Source organism: Meles meles, chromosome 16 (assembly GCF_922984935.1).
Source record: "Meles meles chromosome 16, mMelMel3.1 paternal haplotype, whole genome shotgun sequence".
In the NCBI taxonomy this organism is placed as follows: domain Eukaryota; kingdom Metazoa; phylum Chordata; class Mammalia; order Carnivora; family Mustelidae; genus Meles; species Meles meles.
In genome coordinates this window covers 54,946,884-54,965,972 of record NC_060081.1, presented here as the reverse complement: position 1 = coordinate 54,965,972, position 19,089 = coordinate 54,946,884, and the positions used below count along the sequence as shown (strand labels likewise).

Sequence of the window (19,089 nt, the reverse complement as noted above, 5' to 3'; positions counted from 1 at the left end):
TTATTTATTTGAGAGAGTGATGGAAAGATCATGAGAGGGAGAGGGGCAAGTAGATTCCCTACTGAGCATGGAGCCTGAGGTTGGGCTCAATTCTAGGACACTGAGGTCATGGACCTGAGCCAAAGTCATAGTTAATCAGCTGAGCCACCCAGGCATCCCCCAAAATGTAATACTTTTGGCATACCTGGAATGGTGGCTTGAGAGTTGCATCAAGGTTTGGTTGCATTAGGTTAATCATGTCACCTAATTTCTCCAAGACACAACTTCACTATTTGTCAGCAGGCGCTGGGAAAGAAGGGTTGGACTAGGTGTATCAGGCGCTTTTCCAGCTCAACTTGACCAGGATGTGGTCTTAACTGCCCACTTGTGAACATTTTTCTTATAGGTCACTCTCTTTGCAGTCTTCTCTCCAGTGTCCACTGAGACTACAGAGAATCACCAGGATAGCCCAGGGTGACAGGGGAGAAGGGGGACATTCTCAGTCCCTGCAGAGATCATATGAATATACAAGAGAAAAAAAATATATACACTCATGCCATCATGAGAGATGGAAACATTTTGTCCTTCTGCTTCCCTTTCCAAGCCATGCCTACAGAAATACACCTTTGGTACCAGAGCCAGAGTCTGCATTGTGTCCAAGGGCTTTTGGAAGGCAAGAAGGGTGAAGAAGGAAAAACTGCCCTAGCCACCAGCCTTCCAATCCCCATGACTCTAAAAATCTCTCTCCAGCTCCGACCCTTCTCCTGAGCTCCAGACCTGTATGTTCATCAGCCTACTCAACATTGACACTTGAATGATGAACAAACATTATATGTATCATGTTCAAAACTGAACCCTTAGTTCCCTACACCAAACCTATTCTTCCACCTGTCTTCCCCATCTCATCCATTGCTTATCCTAGCCAGGAAGCCACCCCCTATGACTTCCTCTTCATTACATTCCACCTTCAGTCTTCAAACAATTACCCCTCACATTAGTCAATTTCCCTTCCTTCCATTGGCACTGCCATAACTCAGCCACCCTCCTTGTCCCCGGTTTACTGCAGTAACCTTACAACTGAATTTTCCAATTACTTGCTTTCCTCTAATATACTTACCTCCTAGGAGTCATGGTGATTTCTAAAAATGTATATCTGATTTTGTAATTTATTCTGTAGATTCAAACTCTTTACTGTCTTTCCATCCTTCTTTGAGTGAAACCCAAACTCCCCACCATGGCCAACAGCCCTCCATGATTGTCTCCTGCCCATCTCTTCAGCACTGTTCCATATCTACTATTTTCCAGTGCTAGCCCCAGTGGCCCCCTTCCTCTTCCTCGAAGGTTCCAAATTCCATCATACCTTAGGTCTTGGCTCATTGGGTTCATGTAACAGGAGTATCTTTCCCCTGGCTCTTCCAGCTTTCAGATAGCAGTGCAAATACTCCCTTTTCAGAAAGGCTTTCTCTACTGTTCTTTCTAGATAGCTGCCATTTAATTCCTGATTCCACGGAACTCTCTGTCATTGTAATCTGCAGTATCTTGCATCTTTATTTTCTTCAGAACACGTATCACTTTCTTCTTTCTTCCTCCCTCCCTCCCTGTCTCCTTCCCTCTTTTCTTTCTTAAGTATCTGTCCTCATCAGACTGTAAACTCCACAAGGGTAAGGACCATCCCTACCAGTGTTTACCAATGTTTCCTTGGTGTCTAAACAATGCCTGCTACAGAGTATAAACTCAGTAATATTTATGGAATAAATGAAGGCATTAACTTCTTTGCAATGAGCCATTATTTGTGTGGAAGTTTTGGGCTTGATCAGAACATGAGCTTTCTCCTAAAGGGAGGAGGCATCTTTATGTACAAGCTGGGACTCTTCTGACTGCTTCATTTTCCCTCTGGTGTCAAGGTATGGGACATCTGGGGGTAGTCGCTATCATCTTTTTGAGTATGACTTAGGGACTGAGAAACTGCCTGAAGTTTTTTTGTTTTATTTTTTTTTTACTGAAGTATAGTTGAACAGATGTTTGGAAAAGACCATTCTGAGGTCTGCATCATGTATGGGTTAGAGACTCCAGAGTGAGAATCATGAGGAGGCTATTGGTGTGATGGAGGAACATGTGATCAGGGTCTGAGCAACCATGAAGATGAACAGGAGGGAGCAGCAAAGTCAGCGGACTTGGACACCTGGGACGTCTAGGACACAAAATATGATGTGGCAAGTCCTTGTTGTCCTTGCTCAACCCGGAGAGAGTGTCTCTCTAAATTTTCTCCTGAGGCATTTTGCTAGCCTCATCCCTCTCCTTGCCCTGCTCCTGGGGGGAAGCGTGGGGGAGGGAGGCCAGGGCAACCCCAGGCTCCCAGCATGGGAGGCTGGGGACGGGAATGTTGAAACAGAAGCTGCTCTACTGCGAGTAGAAAATGTTGAAGAGGAGATTCATATCTGAGCGTGTAATGGAGGTTGGGCTCAGAACCCCCATCTTTGTGACTACAAAGGTTCAAGGCCACAATGAGACAAACACAGTAGGATGCCTGTTTCCCCTGGGCACATTTTTCCTTCTACAGAGAACCCTTCTCCAGGACTTGGCCTACACTACTTCCCCCAAATCTTTACCAGTGCTATTTTGGGGCTCAGGACTAATCCTAGATCTACTCCATTACCAGAAAAGTACATGTGTTTTTCCCTTCTGCTCCCCAGTTGTAGGCACAGAGTGGGCTTTCATGTAGAACAAAAGGCCTGAGACATTGGGAAGCAGTAGAATGAGGATGAGTCAAGTTCTCCCCAGCTGTCCATAGGCAGTAGGCCATGTGACTCCCTGGAAAGCACTGAGCAGAACTGGGTTTGAATCTGGGTTTTTTTGGTTCCACCACTTGTTATCTGAGTGACACTGAGTAGGTTCCTTCAGATTCCTCATCTGTAAAGTGGGGAATGATGTCCACCTTGTGGGATCGGTATGAGGATGAAATAAGATACTGCTTGTGAAGCGCTAGACCCGTGGTGATACCCATTAACTATGCGTTCCTTCTAATGTGGATTTGTAAATGTCAACATAGGAAAGGAACTTGGGGGTTCCTTAGGGATCGTCCTTCTATTTATTTTTCCTTGGATCTTAAGTACACAGAATTGTACCTATCACAATTCTTGCTTCATCACACCCTTATCATTGATCCATGCATGACCCTCTTTTATTAATCTACTTTCCATCCATCCATTCATCCGTCCATCCATCCATCCATCCATTCATCCATCCATCCATCCATCCACCTTCCCTCTTTCCCTCCTTTCCTTCCAATAATCTGCCCATCTAAATCTACCTATCTTTCGACATATCTACTTATCAATCTTATATTGTTATTCTTTCTATTTTTAATTTATAATGATAAAAATATTCATGAAACCACCACCCAGCATGGCAGCTAGAACCCTGATATTAACTTCCATCTACCTATACATGCCCACCCTTCTCATCCTTTTCCCTTCACCCACCTCAGGCAACCACCATTTAAAATCTTGAGTTCATCCTTTCAGAAAAGATACGGGTTTATCATATTTATATGTATCCCTAAAAACCATTTGTTAAGCTGTTTTTAGCTTTATGAACATGATATCATGCTGTTTGATGGGGGCTTACTCACTCCTAGTATTTTTTTTTTTTTTGCTAAGATTATCCATATTATTGTGTATAGCTGTAGTTCACCCATTTTTATTGGGATTGTACTGAATTATTTCCCATCATCCTGTGGATGTGTATCTGGATTTTCTCTCAGGTTTTTCTAATTTGAAACCATGCTACCATGGGTATACTTGAATATATCTCCTGGAACGCATCTGAAGAGTTTCTTTGGGGTATATATAACTCAAAGGCAGAAATAACAGGTTTTGGAGTACATGAATGTTCAAGTTCAAAGTTTCCAAACTGTCTTCCAAAATAGCTGTGCCAAGTTACATACCTAGCAGCAACATAAGAAGGAGCCAGTTGCTTCTTTATTTTTTCTATTGGAATAGGGACAAAATGGCACCTCAGTGTGGTTTCACTTTGGCTTTTCCTGATTACTGATGAGATTGAACATCTCTTCATATGTTTATTGGCCATAAGAGTTTCTTTTAATCCCATTTTAATGATGGCACTGTCAAGGTTTCCTGAGAGTTTGGGTGCCCACCATGGGCTTTCCTTGAGGAGTTGGGAGGAGCCTTCAGAATTGCAGGTCTGTGTTCCTCCTTGAGTAGGAGCTTGTTTTGCTCTTGCTGAGTTTCTTGCTCAGGGTCATGAACTTCATGTCCAGAATCCCCAGAGAAGCTTCTTTCTTTCATACGATGTGAGAGCCTACCTCTCCCGACTGACTCTCAAGGTCCAGGTTCTCACTTTCTCTGGGGGCTGCAGGAGACAGCAAGGGACAGCCAGCGCAGAAGGTCTCAGAAGGCTCGCGAGGCAGGAGAAGCTTTGGGAGTTGCTGCAGACTTCATGGCCAGTGCCTCTCCTGGATCAGTCCTCCTATATAAAACAGGAGGGGACTGAGGGTCCTATGTCCCTGAGGAGGGACTTGTGGTGCCCATGACCTGCAGGGGAAGCAGGAAGCTGGGGCAAAGCCCTTGTTCTCAGACTTCTCCTCAAAGACCACCTCAAGAGTGCTGTCTCCATATTAACTTTCCCCCCTTCAGTGCTCCCCCTGCCTAGACCAGGGAGCCTGCATCTTTGTGTATCTTCAGACTGGAGCTGTGAGAGGCAGAGGGGAAGGCTGAAGGGATTAGGGTGTGGATCTTAGGGGCCCTCTAGTTTCCACATGCCTTCAGGGTCGGTGGGAAATGGGAGTGATGCGTGGCTTCTCCTCACAGTGTCCCCTGTTGGCCTGGAGTCTCCTCGCCCCTGGGGAAGCCCAACCCCTTTCTGAGGTCCCCCTTACTGGGAAGAGAATCTCCTCTTGAGGACATAGATGATGGAAAGTGCCGTCAGGGCAAACAACTTCCAGCCAAGCAGGATGATGGTCCCAGAGAAGGAGCTGGATGCTCTGGCATCTGGAAAGATATTAGGATGGACGTGGCTTCCATTTCCCACCACTCAGCCCCTAGGCAGGCCCAGCCTCCCTCCTGACTCCGTACCAAGACTAAGCTTGGACTGAGAGGGAATCCCCTCACCTCTCTAAGCCTCAGTTTCCTGATCTTTAAAATGGGGATGATAACGTATACCTTAGAACGTTTCTGTATCACATGAGAATACCCCAATGACGTACCTAGTGGGTACTCAGTAACTGTTGAATCTGCGGGGCTTTGTGTGTGGGGGGGTGAATGGGGGACCATAGCTCATACAAACATAGCTATTCGCTGGAAGAGCTGGTGGCGTGGGTGCGTGGTCTGGATCCCGCTGTGTGACAGAAGCGGTACTTCCTGCTCTTTGGTCCCTAAGGCAGCACACTCCGCAGAGGTGGCTCTAATTGCTGTCCCGTTTTATAGATGAAGGAACTGAGGTACAGAAAGGGGAAGTGACTTCCTCAAGGTCACACATGACAAACATGGCAGAGCCAGCATGTGAACCTGGCTTGCCTGTGTCCAGGTCTGAACCTTTACTGGCTTCCCCCCACCGGTTATCACACCCCCCCATCCCACTGCCCCAGTCACCCAAACATGTTGGCTCTTCTCTGAACTCACTCAGCTGCACGCTGGCCTGGATCAGTGGCTGGGCCTCTAGCCCCACTTGGCAGGTGAATGGTGCTCTGTCCTCTGAGACGTAAACCAGGATACGACTGTCTTGGTTGAATGTGCCGTCGGGGTCCTTGGTGGGGGTGGAAGTCTCATAGGCCTTAACACTTCTGTTCATCTCCAGCCAGGTGATTTGTATGTCTTCAGGGTAGAACCTTTGCACGTGGCAGATGAGGATGGCCAACTGGAGGCTTGGGACCCGGTGGACGGATACAGTCACTGTGGGTATAACTGAAACAATATCCCTTCCTTTGTTCCTTCCTTCCCTCCAGCAAAAGATGCTCAAGGAGCCTCCTTACCTTTCTAGGCCCTGCCCTTGGTTCTGGGGTAGAGCAGTGAGCAAGACAGACAGAGTCCCTGCCTAACAGAGCTCCTGCTCTGGTGGGGAGGACAGGGCAGAAGAAGAGCAGTCACGTGATCCTCATAGGGGTTCTGAGAACCTATGCGGGGGCACCTGACCTGGTCTGGAGTTGGGGCAGGTTAGGGAAGAGTTTCTGGAAGAAGTGACCTTTCAGCAGAAGTATGACACATGAATAGGAGTTAGCTATGTGTGGTGGATTGTATTTTCTAAAAATGACCATGGCAAGTTCCCAGATGTCTTCCAGAACCTTGCCTCTCCCCACCAGAAGGGGAGTGGACTTCTCTGGAACCTGGTTGGGACTTTGTGACTGCCTGCTGAAGAGAGTACAGCAGAGAAGACACTGTACCTTCCAAAGGTTGGTCATCAAAGTTCACGAGACTTCCCCTTGGGACATTCACTTTTGGAACATAGCCACCAAGCTACAAGGATGCTCAGACTAGCCCGTGGGAAAAGATGATCAGGAGAGGCAGATGTCAAGAAGAACTGAAGCCCCAAGCCCATAGCTAGCACCAATGGCTAGACATGTTAGTGAGGCAGCTTTGTAATAACCTCAGCCTTGGAGTTCTTCAGGTGAGGTCTCAGATATCATGGGGCAGAGACAGGCCATCCCTGCCAGGCCCTCTCCAAATTCCTGCCCTACAGAATATGTGAGCATAATTGGGAGATTTGGAGTAAGTTTAGAGCATTGGAATATGTTTGGGGAAAATTTGTTATGCAGTCCTGGTCACTGGAACACTAAGCAAAGGGGTTGGTGGAGGGCCAGAGGAAGGAAGGCTCTGGGAGAGGCCAGGCAGTTGTGGGGAAGGGTGTCTCAGGCAGAGGGAAGGGCATGGGTAGAGGTCCTGAGGTGAAGCCTAGCGTATCCTAGGACAGAAAGATGATCAAAGTGAGTGAGGGGGAGCAAGATGAAGCCAAATTCACAGCCAGTGGCCATGAAGACCGTCTGTATTTATGGTGCTACACTTATTCCTGGGGGCACATAACGACATCCTAAGGAATCCATACGTTGATAGTTTATTTCCAGATCCCGAGCCCTCATATGATTCTTTCCTGAAACTGATCTGCCTGAGGATGCCTACTCCTTCCTCCTGTTCCTCAGTCCTTCTCCCAACCTTATAGAGGGAAGGTCTTCCTCCCACACATCCCGAATCTAGTTATGGTACAGTGCCCTTGGTGTAAAGACTCTGGGACACAAAATAAAAGGACAGTTCAAAATTGGATTACATTTTAATGGTTATTTTGATAATTATTTATCAGAATTTTTCAGATATTTAGATTGTTTTGATCAATTGTGTAATTCAATCCAAATGAAAATTTTTTAACACTTAGAGCCTATGGTCATAACAAAAAGATTTAAAAATTCAATTTATGTGTATTGAATATTATATATAAGTTATATATAATATAAAATTCAATACATATATATTTACTGTAGTTCTCTGTTTTCTCATAGTTCTCTATGAATGTGTGATGATGTGGTCAGTAAGGGCTTTCTTAAGATTTTATTTATTTATTTGACAGACAGAGATCACAAGCAGGCAGAGAGGCAGTCAGAGAGAGAGGAAGGGAAGCAGGCTCCCCTCTGAGCAGAGAGCCCGATGCAGGGCTCGATCACAGGATCCCGGGATCATGATCTGAGCTGAAGGCAAAGGCTTTAACCCGCTGAGCCACCCAGGTGCCCCAGGATTTTCAAGTATAAAATAAATTTACAGTAGGATAAAGTTCTCCCCAGGAAATTGGAATGGAAATAGAAATTTAAGAGGAAAAAGGAATGTTATAAAATTTCTGTTTATTTAAGAAGAGCTTATTTATGTCTGTTGTAATGGATGACGGTGGAAATCAAATCAGTATGATCTTATTTTTCCTTTGAACATTTCAAAGAGATGTAACATTTGTTATGTTCCAGGGGTTCTGGCCTGTGCAACCATTTAAGTCTGTGATGAATAATTCTGGATGTTAACTTTTAAATATACGAGGAACCACATAGTTCTTCACAATTATGAACAAAAATGTTTGAAGATTGCTGTTGAACGCCCTGATAAGAATTTTATTTTGTTTTGTTTTTTGTAAAAGCAGCGGTAAGCCACTGAAAGGTTTTTAAAGAAAGGAGATGGAGCCCCGTGTTGGGCTCCATTCTCGGTGGGGAGTCTTCTTGGGATCTCCCTCTCCCTCTCCCTGTGCTCCTCCTCCCTGCTCTCTCTCTCTCAAATAAATAAATCTTTAAAAAAATTAGAACTGCATAGTTGGTTTTTTAAAAAATATTTTATTTATTTATTTGACAGAGATCACAAGAGGCAGTTAGAGAGAGAGGGAGAGAAGCAGGCTCCCCGCTGAGCAGAGAGCCTGATGCGGGGCTTGATCCCAGGACCCTGAGATCATGACCTGAGCCAAAGGCAGAGGCTAAACCCACTGAGCCACCCAGGCACCCCTAGAACTGTATAGTTTTTGCATCTTGTTGATGGGGTTCATGTGACTGTGAGCTCAGTGGAGCACAACTAGATCTGTTCCGTTTACCACGGAATCCCCAGCACCAAGAACAATGCTGCCACATATGACTTGCTCAATAAACACTTGTTGAATGAATGAATGAACTTCTACCTCCCAAATACAAGAGAGCAAAGGGAACTCTGAACGCCAAGGACCCGACTATGGCATCTTGTAAGAAGATGATGGTTGGATAAGATAGGGAACTTTGCACCCATCTCACAGAGGATTTAAGGAAGAATAAATGGGAGGAGACAGGTGAAGTCCTCCAAATAGGGAACCAGTGGTCATCACCAAGTGTTGGCCACTTGGCTGGGGAGGGCCCTTACCTTGGAAGAATCTGGAGACGTTCACGTGCCTACTGAGGGGGCTCTGCAATGTACTGTGAGTCACTTGGCAGGTGACCTGGGAGTGGAGTAAGGATAAGTCAAGGGTCACCAGCACTGTGCTGAAGATGGTGTAGGATCTGGCATCTCCAGGCGGGAAGACGAGGGTCTGAAAGGCTGGAAGCTCCACATCCTTTTCAAACCATTTCAGCTGTATGTTTTTGGGAAAGAAGCCAGTTGATGTGCAGGTGAGATTCATTATCTGACCTGGGTTGACCCTGTTGGAGGGGCCATAAATCTCTGGAAGAGAGGGCTTAGCTTTGGCCAAAGTGAAGTTGAGAGAGAAGATAGAAAAATGAAGATGGCAAGTTAGTTTCCAGTGCGATATCTGCCCTTATGATTCCCCCAGCTAGACTTACCCAATCTCTCATCTCCAGTTTTCTCCTCTGTGTAATTTTTATTATGACCCTTCTTACTGTTACAGCTTGCCAACTGGCCTCATGGACTGCTTCTCAACACTTGCCATCAGCACTCGACACCAGACCATGGTGATCATGTTAAAATACAGATTGGAATTTGTTATTCCCCTTCCCTCTCTTCCCTCCTTCCTGAAATACATTGTTTAAAAAGTCATATAACTTATGGAACTAAATACATCAGGCCCCTTGCTTCCTCTCCTAGGAAAAAATTATGGACCAACCACTTTTAATTATTTTAACTGATGCATTGGACATTTCTCGTCATGTTTCTATCTTCTTTTTTCTTCTCTTTCTCTCTCTCTCTTTTTTTTTTTTTTGAGAGAGAGTGCATGAGCATGAGCACAGAGGGACAGAGGGAGGAGTGGATCTTAAGCAGGCTCCAAACTCAGCATGGAGCCCAAAATGGGGTTCAATCCCACAACCCTGAGATCATGACCTGAGCTGAAATAAAAAATTGGACGCTTAACCAACTGAGTTACCCAGGTGCCCCCCTCTCTGTGTTTCTAAATAAGGTGCCTATATAATTATTTCTCTTTTTTTTTCAGTTTTATATATTTTGAATAGACCTACTTCCATAGTAGTAGATGGCTTAACTCTCATCTTCCTTCACATGCCATTGACACTACCTTTCCTTACATCCTCTTATCATAGACACATCAGAGTCTTTTATTTTTTTAGTAGTCAGCATTTATATTATAATGACCAACGAAACATTGTTCACAACTGGGCCATGCAATATCATGCTTACATTTTCCTTTCTTGTACACTTTTTGTTTTCCCAGTTTTTAATTGTCTCTCTCTCTCTCTTTTTAAAAGTTTTTATTTATTTAAGTAATTTCCACATCCAATGTGGGGCTTGAACTCATGACCCTGAGATCAAGAGTCACATGCTCTTTTGACTGAGCCAGCTGGGTGCCCCCAATTGCCTTATTCTTTTTATTTGCTTAGTTTTTATGAACCTAGGACAAATTCACTCTTAAACTTTCTGCCAATAGGTATAATTCCTCCCAGATTGCTGGATACTGCTAAGTACTGTAGTGACTTCAATTTAGGGTACCTGAACCCCCTGGGAATGCAGAAAGACTCTTCTAGAAGTATACAGGCTTAGGTTAAGACAAACCCTTTATAACACACCTTAAAAATACGGAATACACAGGTGCCTGGGTGGCTCAGTCAGTTAAGCGTCCAGCTCTTGATTTTGGCTCAGTTCCTTATCTCAGGGTGATGAGATCAAGCCCCAGGTCCGGGCTCCATGCTGGGTGTGGATCCTGCTTAACGCGCTCTCATCCTTCCCCTCACCCTCCCCCGCTGCTCACACCTGTTTGCTCTCTCTCTCAAAACAAAAATACAAAGTACTCATCCTTGGACTTTGGCAATTACCAACAAATGTTTCATTTATATGTCTACCATCCACTGTGTTGTTTTAAAGCAAAACTAGACACTGTAATTTCACTCACAACTACCTCAGCATGTATATGTTAAGAATTAAGAATTAACCATAATCCTCTGTGCTTTTATTCCTCTTTTAAAATAAGATAACCAAATATGGACATGCTTGTATTTCCCACTCTTCTTAACATAAAAGATTGTCTGCTCCACCCACTCTGCTTCACACTACTTTTCTTGTTTAATGATACCCTGTGGGTCATGCTGAAGCCAAGTGCTGACTTCTTCTCGTGCTTTTTTAAAGTTACAGAACCCCATTGTGTGATTCTGCCGTAATTTATTTAACCCCTTGTCTTTTATTCTTACACATAGTGTTGTATTCAAGAGCCTAATCATAAATCATCTTGCACTTATGTTAGTATATCTTTAGGATAAGTTTCTAGAAGTAAGATTGTTAGGTCACAGGGTAATGTATATATGTCTATGTAATATGTAATTTGGCTAAATATTGCCAAATCCACTTCCTTACGACTTCCGTGATTTTGAATTTCTACGTACAAAATATGGAAGTATCAATTTCCCCACAGCTCCTCCAACGGAGAGTGTTGTCAAACTTTTGGATTTTTGGCCAAGCAGATAGGTGAGAGTTTGTGTCCCAGTGTAGTTTTAAATTGCATATCCTTTCATGTGAGTGTGATTGAACATACTCATACATTTAGAAGATGTTTCTATTTCAGTTTCTGTAAATTGCCTTCTCATATTTACTGCCCATAATTCTATAAAATTGCTTGTTGTAAAATTTTAGAAGCTCTCGGGGTGCCTGGGTGGCTCAGTGGGTTAAAGCCTCTGCCTTGAGCTCAGGTCATGATCTCAGGGTACTGGGATCGAGCCCCGCATCGGGCTTTCTGCTGGGCAGGGAGCCTGCCTCCCCCTCTCTCTCTGCCAGCCTCTCTGCCTACTTGTGATCTTTGTCTGTCAAATAAAAAAATAAAATCTTTAAAAAAATTTTAGAAGCTCTCTTTGTATGTTAGGGGTGAATCTTTGTATTATAAGTCGCAAAATAGTGTATGCACACACATTTCCATACACAAGTTTCTTTTTGTACAATATGATCAAATTGTCATTTTTTTCTTTTTGTTTCTGCATTTTGAATTATAGTTGGGAAGGTTTCCCCTACTTCTGGGTTACAGAAGAATCCAGACATGATTGCTTCTCATACTTGCACAGTTTCATTATTTAAATATCTGATCCATGTGGGATTACTTTTGGCTTGTGGTGGGAGGAGTGGTTCTGGATTTTTTATTCTGTTCCACTGGTTTGCTTACTAATGTTCCAATCGATCCTCCACTATCGTTGAAGACTTCTTTCTCCATGAGATTGCCTTTAGTTTTTTTTTTTTTTTTTTTAAAGAAATCAATTGACTGCATGTATGGTATTGTTTCTGGAACCCATTCTTTTTCATTGATCTATTTGTCTATCTTTTGTTTAAGTTTATTTATTTTCAGTAATCTCTATACCCAACGTAGGGTTCAAACTCATGACCCCAAGATCAAGAGTTGCACGCTCCTCTGACTGAGCCAGCCAGGCTCCCCATCTACTAGTTTATCTTGATGCCAATACTACACTGTATGATTTTTGTAGCTTTATAATATATGTTTATGAGGGATATTAGACTCAAGTTTTCTTTATCTGGTTTTAGCATCACTCCAATTTTCTGGAATAATTTGTGTAGAATTGTTAGCATTTCTTTCTTCAGTGCTTGGTAGAGTTCTCAGTGAAGTCGCCTGAGCCTGGACTATTGTTTGTGGGAGGCTTTTTAAACTGCCAAATTCAATTTCTTTAATAAATATAGAAATAATCAGGCTATTGACATTTGGAGTGAGCTTTGGTAGCCCATGCCTTCCAAGGAATTTGTGCATTTCCTCTAAGTTGTTGAGTTTATAGGTACAAAATTTTTCACAAAGTTTCCTTATAATCTTTTTAATATCTGTGGAAAATGTGGGGATGTTACCTCTCTCATCCTTTTTTTTTAAAGTTTGTTTGTTTGTTTATTCATTTATTTATTTATTTATAATCTCTACACATCCAAGGTGGGGCTCAAACTCATGACCCTGAACTCAATAGTCACATGCTCTTCCAACTGAGCCAGCCTAGTGCCCCATCTCTCAGTTTTGATACTGGTAATTTGTGCACTCTTTCTTTTTTCTTGACTGACTGCGATCCCACAATTCTACATATTATTCTATGCTCACTATGATAACTGTAGTTACTTGCAGGTCAGCTTGGTAGCTATAAGCTGTGAATTTTCCTTTGTTTGGTGTTGGATATTTTGTAATCGTCTAAATATGCTTGAACTTGTTTTGGACCTGGTTAAATTACCTGGAAACAGTTTGATGGTTCTGCCTCAGTAAGAGGTAAAAAAGATAAAAAGGGGCTCCTGGGTGGCTCAGTCGGTTAAGCGGCTGCCTTCAGCTCAGGTCTTGATCCCAGGGTCCTGGGATCAAGCCCCACATCAGGCTCCCTGCAATCAGGTAGCTCAGCAGGAAGCCTGCTTCTCCCTTTCCCTCTGCTTGCTGCTCTGTCTACTAGCTCTCTCAAATAAATAAGTAAAATCTTTTAAAAAATGTTAAAAAAGAAAAAAAAATTAACCCTCGACCAAATGATGCTCCTGTCCTGCATCGCAAAGCTTAAATACAAACACATGAAAACATCAAACTGTTTCCAGTTCACTATATCATCACAGTGATGATATATGCTAACACAGTAATTATGTTACTGGTGCTCTTCTAAGTGTTCCACATTTATAAACTCATTTACGTTTGTACTCCTCATAACAAATCTACGAGGTGGAGTACTATTATTATCCCTACCTCACAGATGAGAAAATGGAGGCACTGAGAATTTAAGAAAGTCGCTAAAGCCACACAGCTTGAAAATGGCAGAATTAGAAGTTGAATCCAGGCCATTTGGTCCTGGTGTCTGCAATTTTACTCATTCTGCTTTCCGATCTGTTTTGTGGCCGTTGAAAATGTAAGATTCTAAAGGGTAGGACTCTATTGCTAGGGGCCCTGGGATTATGTTTCATCCTGCTCGCGTGCTGATTTCTCACTATCCCCATCTTCTACCCTCAACTTTAACACAAGCGCTGACAAAGAGGGAGCCTGGGCTGAGAGCCTGGAGCTTGTGATCTGTCTTTAGAACAATCAGGCTGGGTTTTTCAGGGATCTGGACTTACCACGTACAAACATCCTGGTGCCTGGTCCGGACTTAAACTCCACATCATCAGGGGTTCCTTTCTGGAACTTCACACAGTAGTAGGTACCAGCGTCTGCTGGGGTGACTTTACTGATGCGGATGGAAAAGTCCGTGTTGTTTCTCCTTGTGTTGTCTGAAGCATTTGTTACTCGGGGGAAGTGGCCTCCTTTGAAACTGAAGATTAACTCCCGGCCTGGCCCTGTCCCTCTGAACCACTGAGCCGGCCCTATGGGGAGCAGGGAGGTTATGGTGCAGCGCAGAGTGGCTGTCTGTCCGGCTACGACAGTCACTGACTTGTCAGACTGGATCACCTGCAGCCCCTCCGCACTGGCCACTCCTGGAGGGAAATACAAGTGAACTCCACGCGTCCCCTGCCTGGCCCAGGCTTCTCTTATGGCTTTGTTGTGAGACTGAATCTAAAAACTATTGAAAAACACTCAGGGGACTGTGCCCGAAGGACCCGGAGTGTGTGGACCTGGAGTCAGGCTGATGTGGGCTCAAAGACCCACTGCAGCTTGGACAAGCCTGCTGCTGTTTGGGCCAAGCCCCTCCCTCTCTCTGCTTTTGGTGGCTTCCTTGGTCAAGCAGGATGGATCCAGCCTTTCTCCGTCAGTGTTGTGAATTTTCAAGGGAGGTTTGGATTGTCAAGGACATGAGTGAGTGCTATAATGGCCAGAATGAGCAGAACCATTCTGAGTTGTTTGCATTTGCATTTGCATTCACTAAACACTGCAAGGATTCAACAGTGAGTTTCCATAGATGCTTCTGGGTACTAGACATCACTCTGAGTACTTCGATACACTAACTGACTCTTTCAATTCCCACCATTACTCTGTGAGAATGGCATGATTATTATCCATCCCTGTTTCCAGACAAGAAAATGAGATGCAGAGAAATTCACAACTTGTTCCAAGCCAAATAAAGTATAAGTGATGAACTTGGATTTGAACTCTGGATTTTCAAAAAATATCTGTGCTTTTAACCACTTTCCTGGACAGCCTTTCAACTGAGATGTCAACTCGCTGGGAAGGAGAGGGGGCAATTCATCTATCTGTGGATCCGGGGTCAGCTCTGGGGAGAAGGGAGCAGACAGGCATGGCTAACTCCCAATCAAGAATAAATAAATTTAAAACAAACAAACAAACAAATAGATAAGTCAAAAAATGGGCGGGAGACATGAGCAGCTACTTCTCCAAAGAAGATGTACAAATGGCTAACAGACACATGAAAAAGTGCTCATCATCATCAGCCATCAGGGAAATTCAACTCAAAACCACACTGAGATACCACCTTACACCAGTTAGAATGGCAAAAATTAACATGGCAAGAAATAACAAGTGTTAGAGAGGATATGGAGAAAGGGGAACCCTCTTACACTGTTGGTGGGAATGCAAGTTGGTGCAGCCACTTTGGAAAACAGTGTGGAGATTCCTTAAGAAATTAAAAATAGAGCTACCCCATGACTCTGCAATTGCACTACTGGGTATTTACCCCAAAGATACAGATGTAGGGAAAAGTAGGGCCATCTGTACCCCAATGTTCATAGCAGCATTGGCCACAATCGCCAAACTGTGGAAAGAGCTGAAATGCCCTTCAACACATGAATGGATAAAGACAATATGGTCCATGTATACAATGGAATATTACTCAGCCATCAGAAAGGATGAATACCCAACTTTTGCATCAATACAGATGGGACAGGAGGAGATTATGCTGAATGAAATAAGTCAAACAGAGAAAGACAGTTGTCATATGGTTTCACTTATTTGTGGAACATAAGGAATAACATGGAGGACATTAAGAGAGGGAAGGGGAAAATGAAAGGGGAGAAATCATAGGGGGAGAGGAACCATGAGAGACTGTGGACTCTGGGAATGAAACGGAAAGTTTTAGAGGGGAGGAAGGTGGGGGGGGGCAGGTGAACCCAGTGATGGGTATTAAGGAGGGCACGGATAGCACGGAGCACTGTGGTTAGATGCAAACAAGGAATCATGGAACACTCCATCAAAACTAATGATGTACTGTATGGTGACTAACATAACACAATAATAAAAAAAAGAATATAATTTTAGAATGCTGAGATTTTGGGGGACTTCATAGTCTACAAATCACCACTTATCAGTTTTCTGATCTCTCTGCATGGCAGGTGGAGTTCTTGCGATCTATCTACCTACCTATCGAGATCTCCATCTGAATTGGGATGGCTCTGACTCCCAGACTCTAGGATTTTCAGCAGGAGTCTGACACTGCACCCCTACCTCCTCTCTGAGGATGGACCCAGGTCCTGCAGGTCAAACCACTGGGGATCATGGAGGCTTCACAGGGTGACAGGAGGGTGGGAGGGCACTGAGAAAGGCCTGGTGGGGTAAATCCTGTCTGGACCTGAGTGGGAGAGGAAAGGAGCCCTCTGAGGAATTAGCTCTGGGAGCATTCATTTGGGAGGGCCTTGTTGTAAAAGAAAACATTTAGAGAAGTGTCTTCAAGAGGAAGCCATAGTGAAGAAAGAGGACTTGGAACCGAGATCCCTTCTCTCTACTGTCACTGGGGAAGCCCTGCCCCTGGGCCACACTCAGGTGAGTTCCTTGCATGGGGCTCCCCGAGGAAGGGCGGCACTCACCTGTGAGGCCCAGAAGCAGAGGCAGCAGCAGGGATGGCCCAGGCAGCTGGGGTGGGGAGGCAGGTGCGGGCATCCTGGTGGCCCAGAGCCCTGCTCTGGGTGAATGTTGCCCTGCAGAGGCCTCGAGACTCCGCTCTGCGATGAGAGGGGAAGTCTTGTGTCCCTCACTCACATAAGAGGAAGTGACTGTGTTGGGTGGAACATGGGGTTTTCAGTTTCTGCTTCTAGATTGTGAAATAGGAATCAGAACCAGCTGGGAAATTACCAATAGAAGGCTCCCAAGATGCTTGGAGAGTTGTGGCAGGCCCCCTTAGGCCTGGGGCTGTATCCACGGACCCCTTGGCTCCAGGTCTGAGGCCCTGCTGTCCCTTCCTCACCCCGGAGCACAAAGGTACATGGCCTCTCAGTGTGGAGGTATGTTCCGTCTTTGGGAACCGTACAACACCCTGGGCTCAGTGAACCGCCAGCTGTCCAGGAGGAAGGCTCCTGGGAATACAGCCTCCAGGGAGGGGGAGCCCTGTTTTCCTCACTCCAGAGGGATCAGTGGTAAACATGAGCCATGTCTGATGGGCGCCCCTGGGTTTGAGGGTACACTTGCAGGGGAAGGGGCTTCCGGTGAATGAAGATTTCGGTCTTTGGAGGAGGAGATGGCTTCTGTTTTAGAGGGTGGAGGAGGCCTGCGTGGGGAAGGGGTGTCAGCATGTTCATCCTGCAGGGACAACAACACACCCCATGCCCAGGAGGAGGAGGAGGGGTGCCTCTTCTGTTTCCCCAGCTCTGGGGCCAGCTCTGGGCAGAGGGGGTGCATGAGGAGGAGAAACCCGTATCAAAAGTGCACCCCCTCTTTTGTCCTGAGCACCAACAGCCAGCACACAAGACTGTGTCTGGAGCCTGAGAAGCTGGGAGCTCCTCACTTCTGTGGGGCCCACGTTGGACCCTGCCTTCTGTGACTTAGTTTCCCCACAGTTCCCAGCCCTCACCTCCATCCCAGCAGCTGACTGGATGTTGGTGACACGAAATGGCAGAACCCAAAAGGGAGTCAGAGATGGGATTTGATTGTTCTGTCATAGAACACGTTTCCTCTTTCCCTGAGATGCTGTTATTGTTCTAGCTTTTTATTTTTTCCCCCCTGACAGAGCTCGACTGTGGGACCCTTGAGAAGGCACTGGCCTGAGTGTTCCTTTTGTCTCCATTATTCCAACCCGGTGGTGACAGATTGTATTTTCCAGAGCTGACTGCAGCCATAGCCTTTCTCATGCTCTTTGACACGCCTCCCATTGAGAGGTGGGTAAATATTCCTTCCCCCTGGGCAGGCTTGTGATAACACAGGTAGTGAGGTAACTTCCAAAGCTTGACAATAAAACTCCTCTGTACTTTTTCCCTGCTCTCCTGGGCAGCTCCTTTTTGGAATCTTGCTGCAGGGAAAGGAGGAAGCCCAAACTAGCTCACACACAAGGACCACACTGTAGGGATGCACGTAGAAGTCCTAGCTAAAAGCCCAGCACAGAGTCCAGCCAGTAGCCAGCATCAATCATTAGACATGTAAATGAAGAAACTTCTGGATGCTTCCAGACCCTAGAAGTTGTCACCCCTAACCAAGGTCCCAGACACCATACAGAGGAGACAAACCATTCTTACGCCCTCTCTGAATTTCTGATCGCAGGATCACTGATCACAATGAAATCATTGTTGTGGCACCTGGGGGCTCAGTCAGTTAAGCGTCTGCCTTTGGCCTGGGTCATGATCTCAGGGTCCTGGGATCCAGCCCCTGTGTCAGGTTCCCTGCTCAGTGAAGAGCCTGCTTCTCCCTTTCTCTCTCCTACTGCCTCCCTCCCTGCTTGTGCTCTCTCTCTCTCTCAAATAAATAAATAAAATATTTTAAAAAATAATGAAATGGTTAGTTTACCACCCCAAAGTTTTGGGGTGTTTTGTTACACAGCAAAAGTGACTCCAACACTGCCCTTGGCAACCCCACTCATTAGTGTCTACCTTCTTTACTGGGCTTGGTGCCCTTGCTGGCAGGGACCATTGAACCTGGCCTTAGGAGACAGGCTTAGGGGTCCAAAGGACCTTGGTTAGAATCCTGGGCCCACCTGGTCTCTGCACAACTGTGGCCAAGTCACCTCCACGCCCATATCGTACTGTTTGCTCAGCACCTGCAAACCATTCTTATCACTCACCTCCTCATCGGGCTCTCTGTCTGTGTCCCCATTTCAGTGTCTGACACCCCCTGTGAACCACTTAGTCCAGCTGGAGACGTTGGTGTCATTTTTGGTGACACCCCTCCCCCCACATGCTTTCATCTAAACCCATCCTAAATCCTCCCGTGTGTGTCTCTCCACCGTCACATCTGTCAGTTCGCCTCCTTCTCTGTTCCCCTGTTGCGTGCGGTCTTCTCCTCGCACTGGAGCCAGAGCGCTGCTTTTAAATGAGACATCTGAGCTTGTCACTCTCTTTAAATGGCTTCTCAGTGCTCTTCGGGTCACCTGGGATTCTCCTCATGTGTCTGACT

At 45.3% G+C, this 19,089-nt stretch overlaps 1 protein-coding gene across 2 annotated transcripts; it reads right to left on the bottom strand.

Annotated features, from left to right (window-relative positions):
* Positions 1-3,743: 3,743 nt before the first annotated feature.
* On the bottom strand, positions 3,744-16,693 carry LOC123926785 (signal-regulatory protein beta-1-like). Of its 2 annotated transcripts, XM_045980942.1 has the most exons (6): positions 16,578-16,693; positions 13,941-14,297; positions 8,844-9,158; positions 5,619-5,900; positions 4,877-4,988; positions 3,744-4,467 (listed from the first exon to the last, which is right to left on the bottom strand). In XM_045980942.1, exons 1-6 carry the CDS (start codon positions 16,648-16,650, stop codon positions 4,389-4,391), a joined length of 1,218 nt encoding a protein of 405 aa, XP_045836898.1. In that variant the 5' UTR covers positions 16,651-16,693; the 3' UTR covers positions 3,744-4,388. The 2 variants fall into 2 exon arrangements, with proteins under 2 accessions (XP_045836898.1, XP_045836899.1); XM_045980943.1 differs by lacking the exon at positions 4,877-4,988.
* Positions 16,694-19,089: the final 2,396 nt, after the last annotated feature.

What these genes read in the sequence shown, in the direction of transcription:
- LOC123926785 (XM_045980942.1), bottom strand. Translation starts at nt 16,650, where the DNA reads ATGCCCGCACCTGCCTCCCCACCCCAGCTGCCTGGGCCATCCCTGCTG. An exon ending in TCTGCTTCTGGGCCTCACAG is followed by an intron (nt 14,298 to 16,577) that starts GTGAGTGCCGCC and finishes ATTTCCCTCCAG; the next exon opens with GAGTGGCCAGTGCGGAGGGG. An exon ending in AAGAGGAGATTCTCTTCCCA is followed by an intron (nt 4,468 to 4,876) that starts GTAAGGGGGACC and finishes TGTTTTATATAG; the next exon opens with GAGGACTGATCCAGGAGAGG.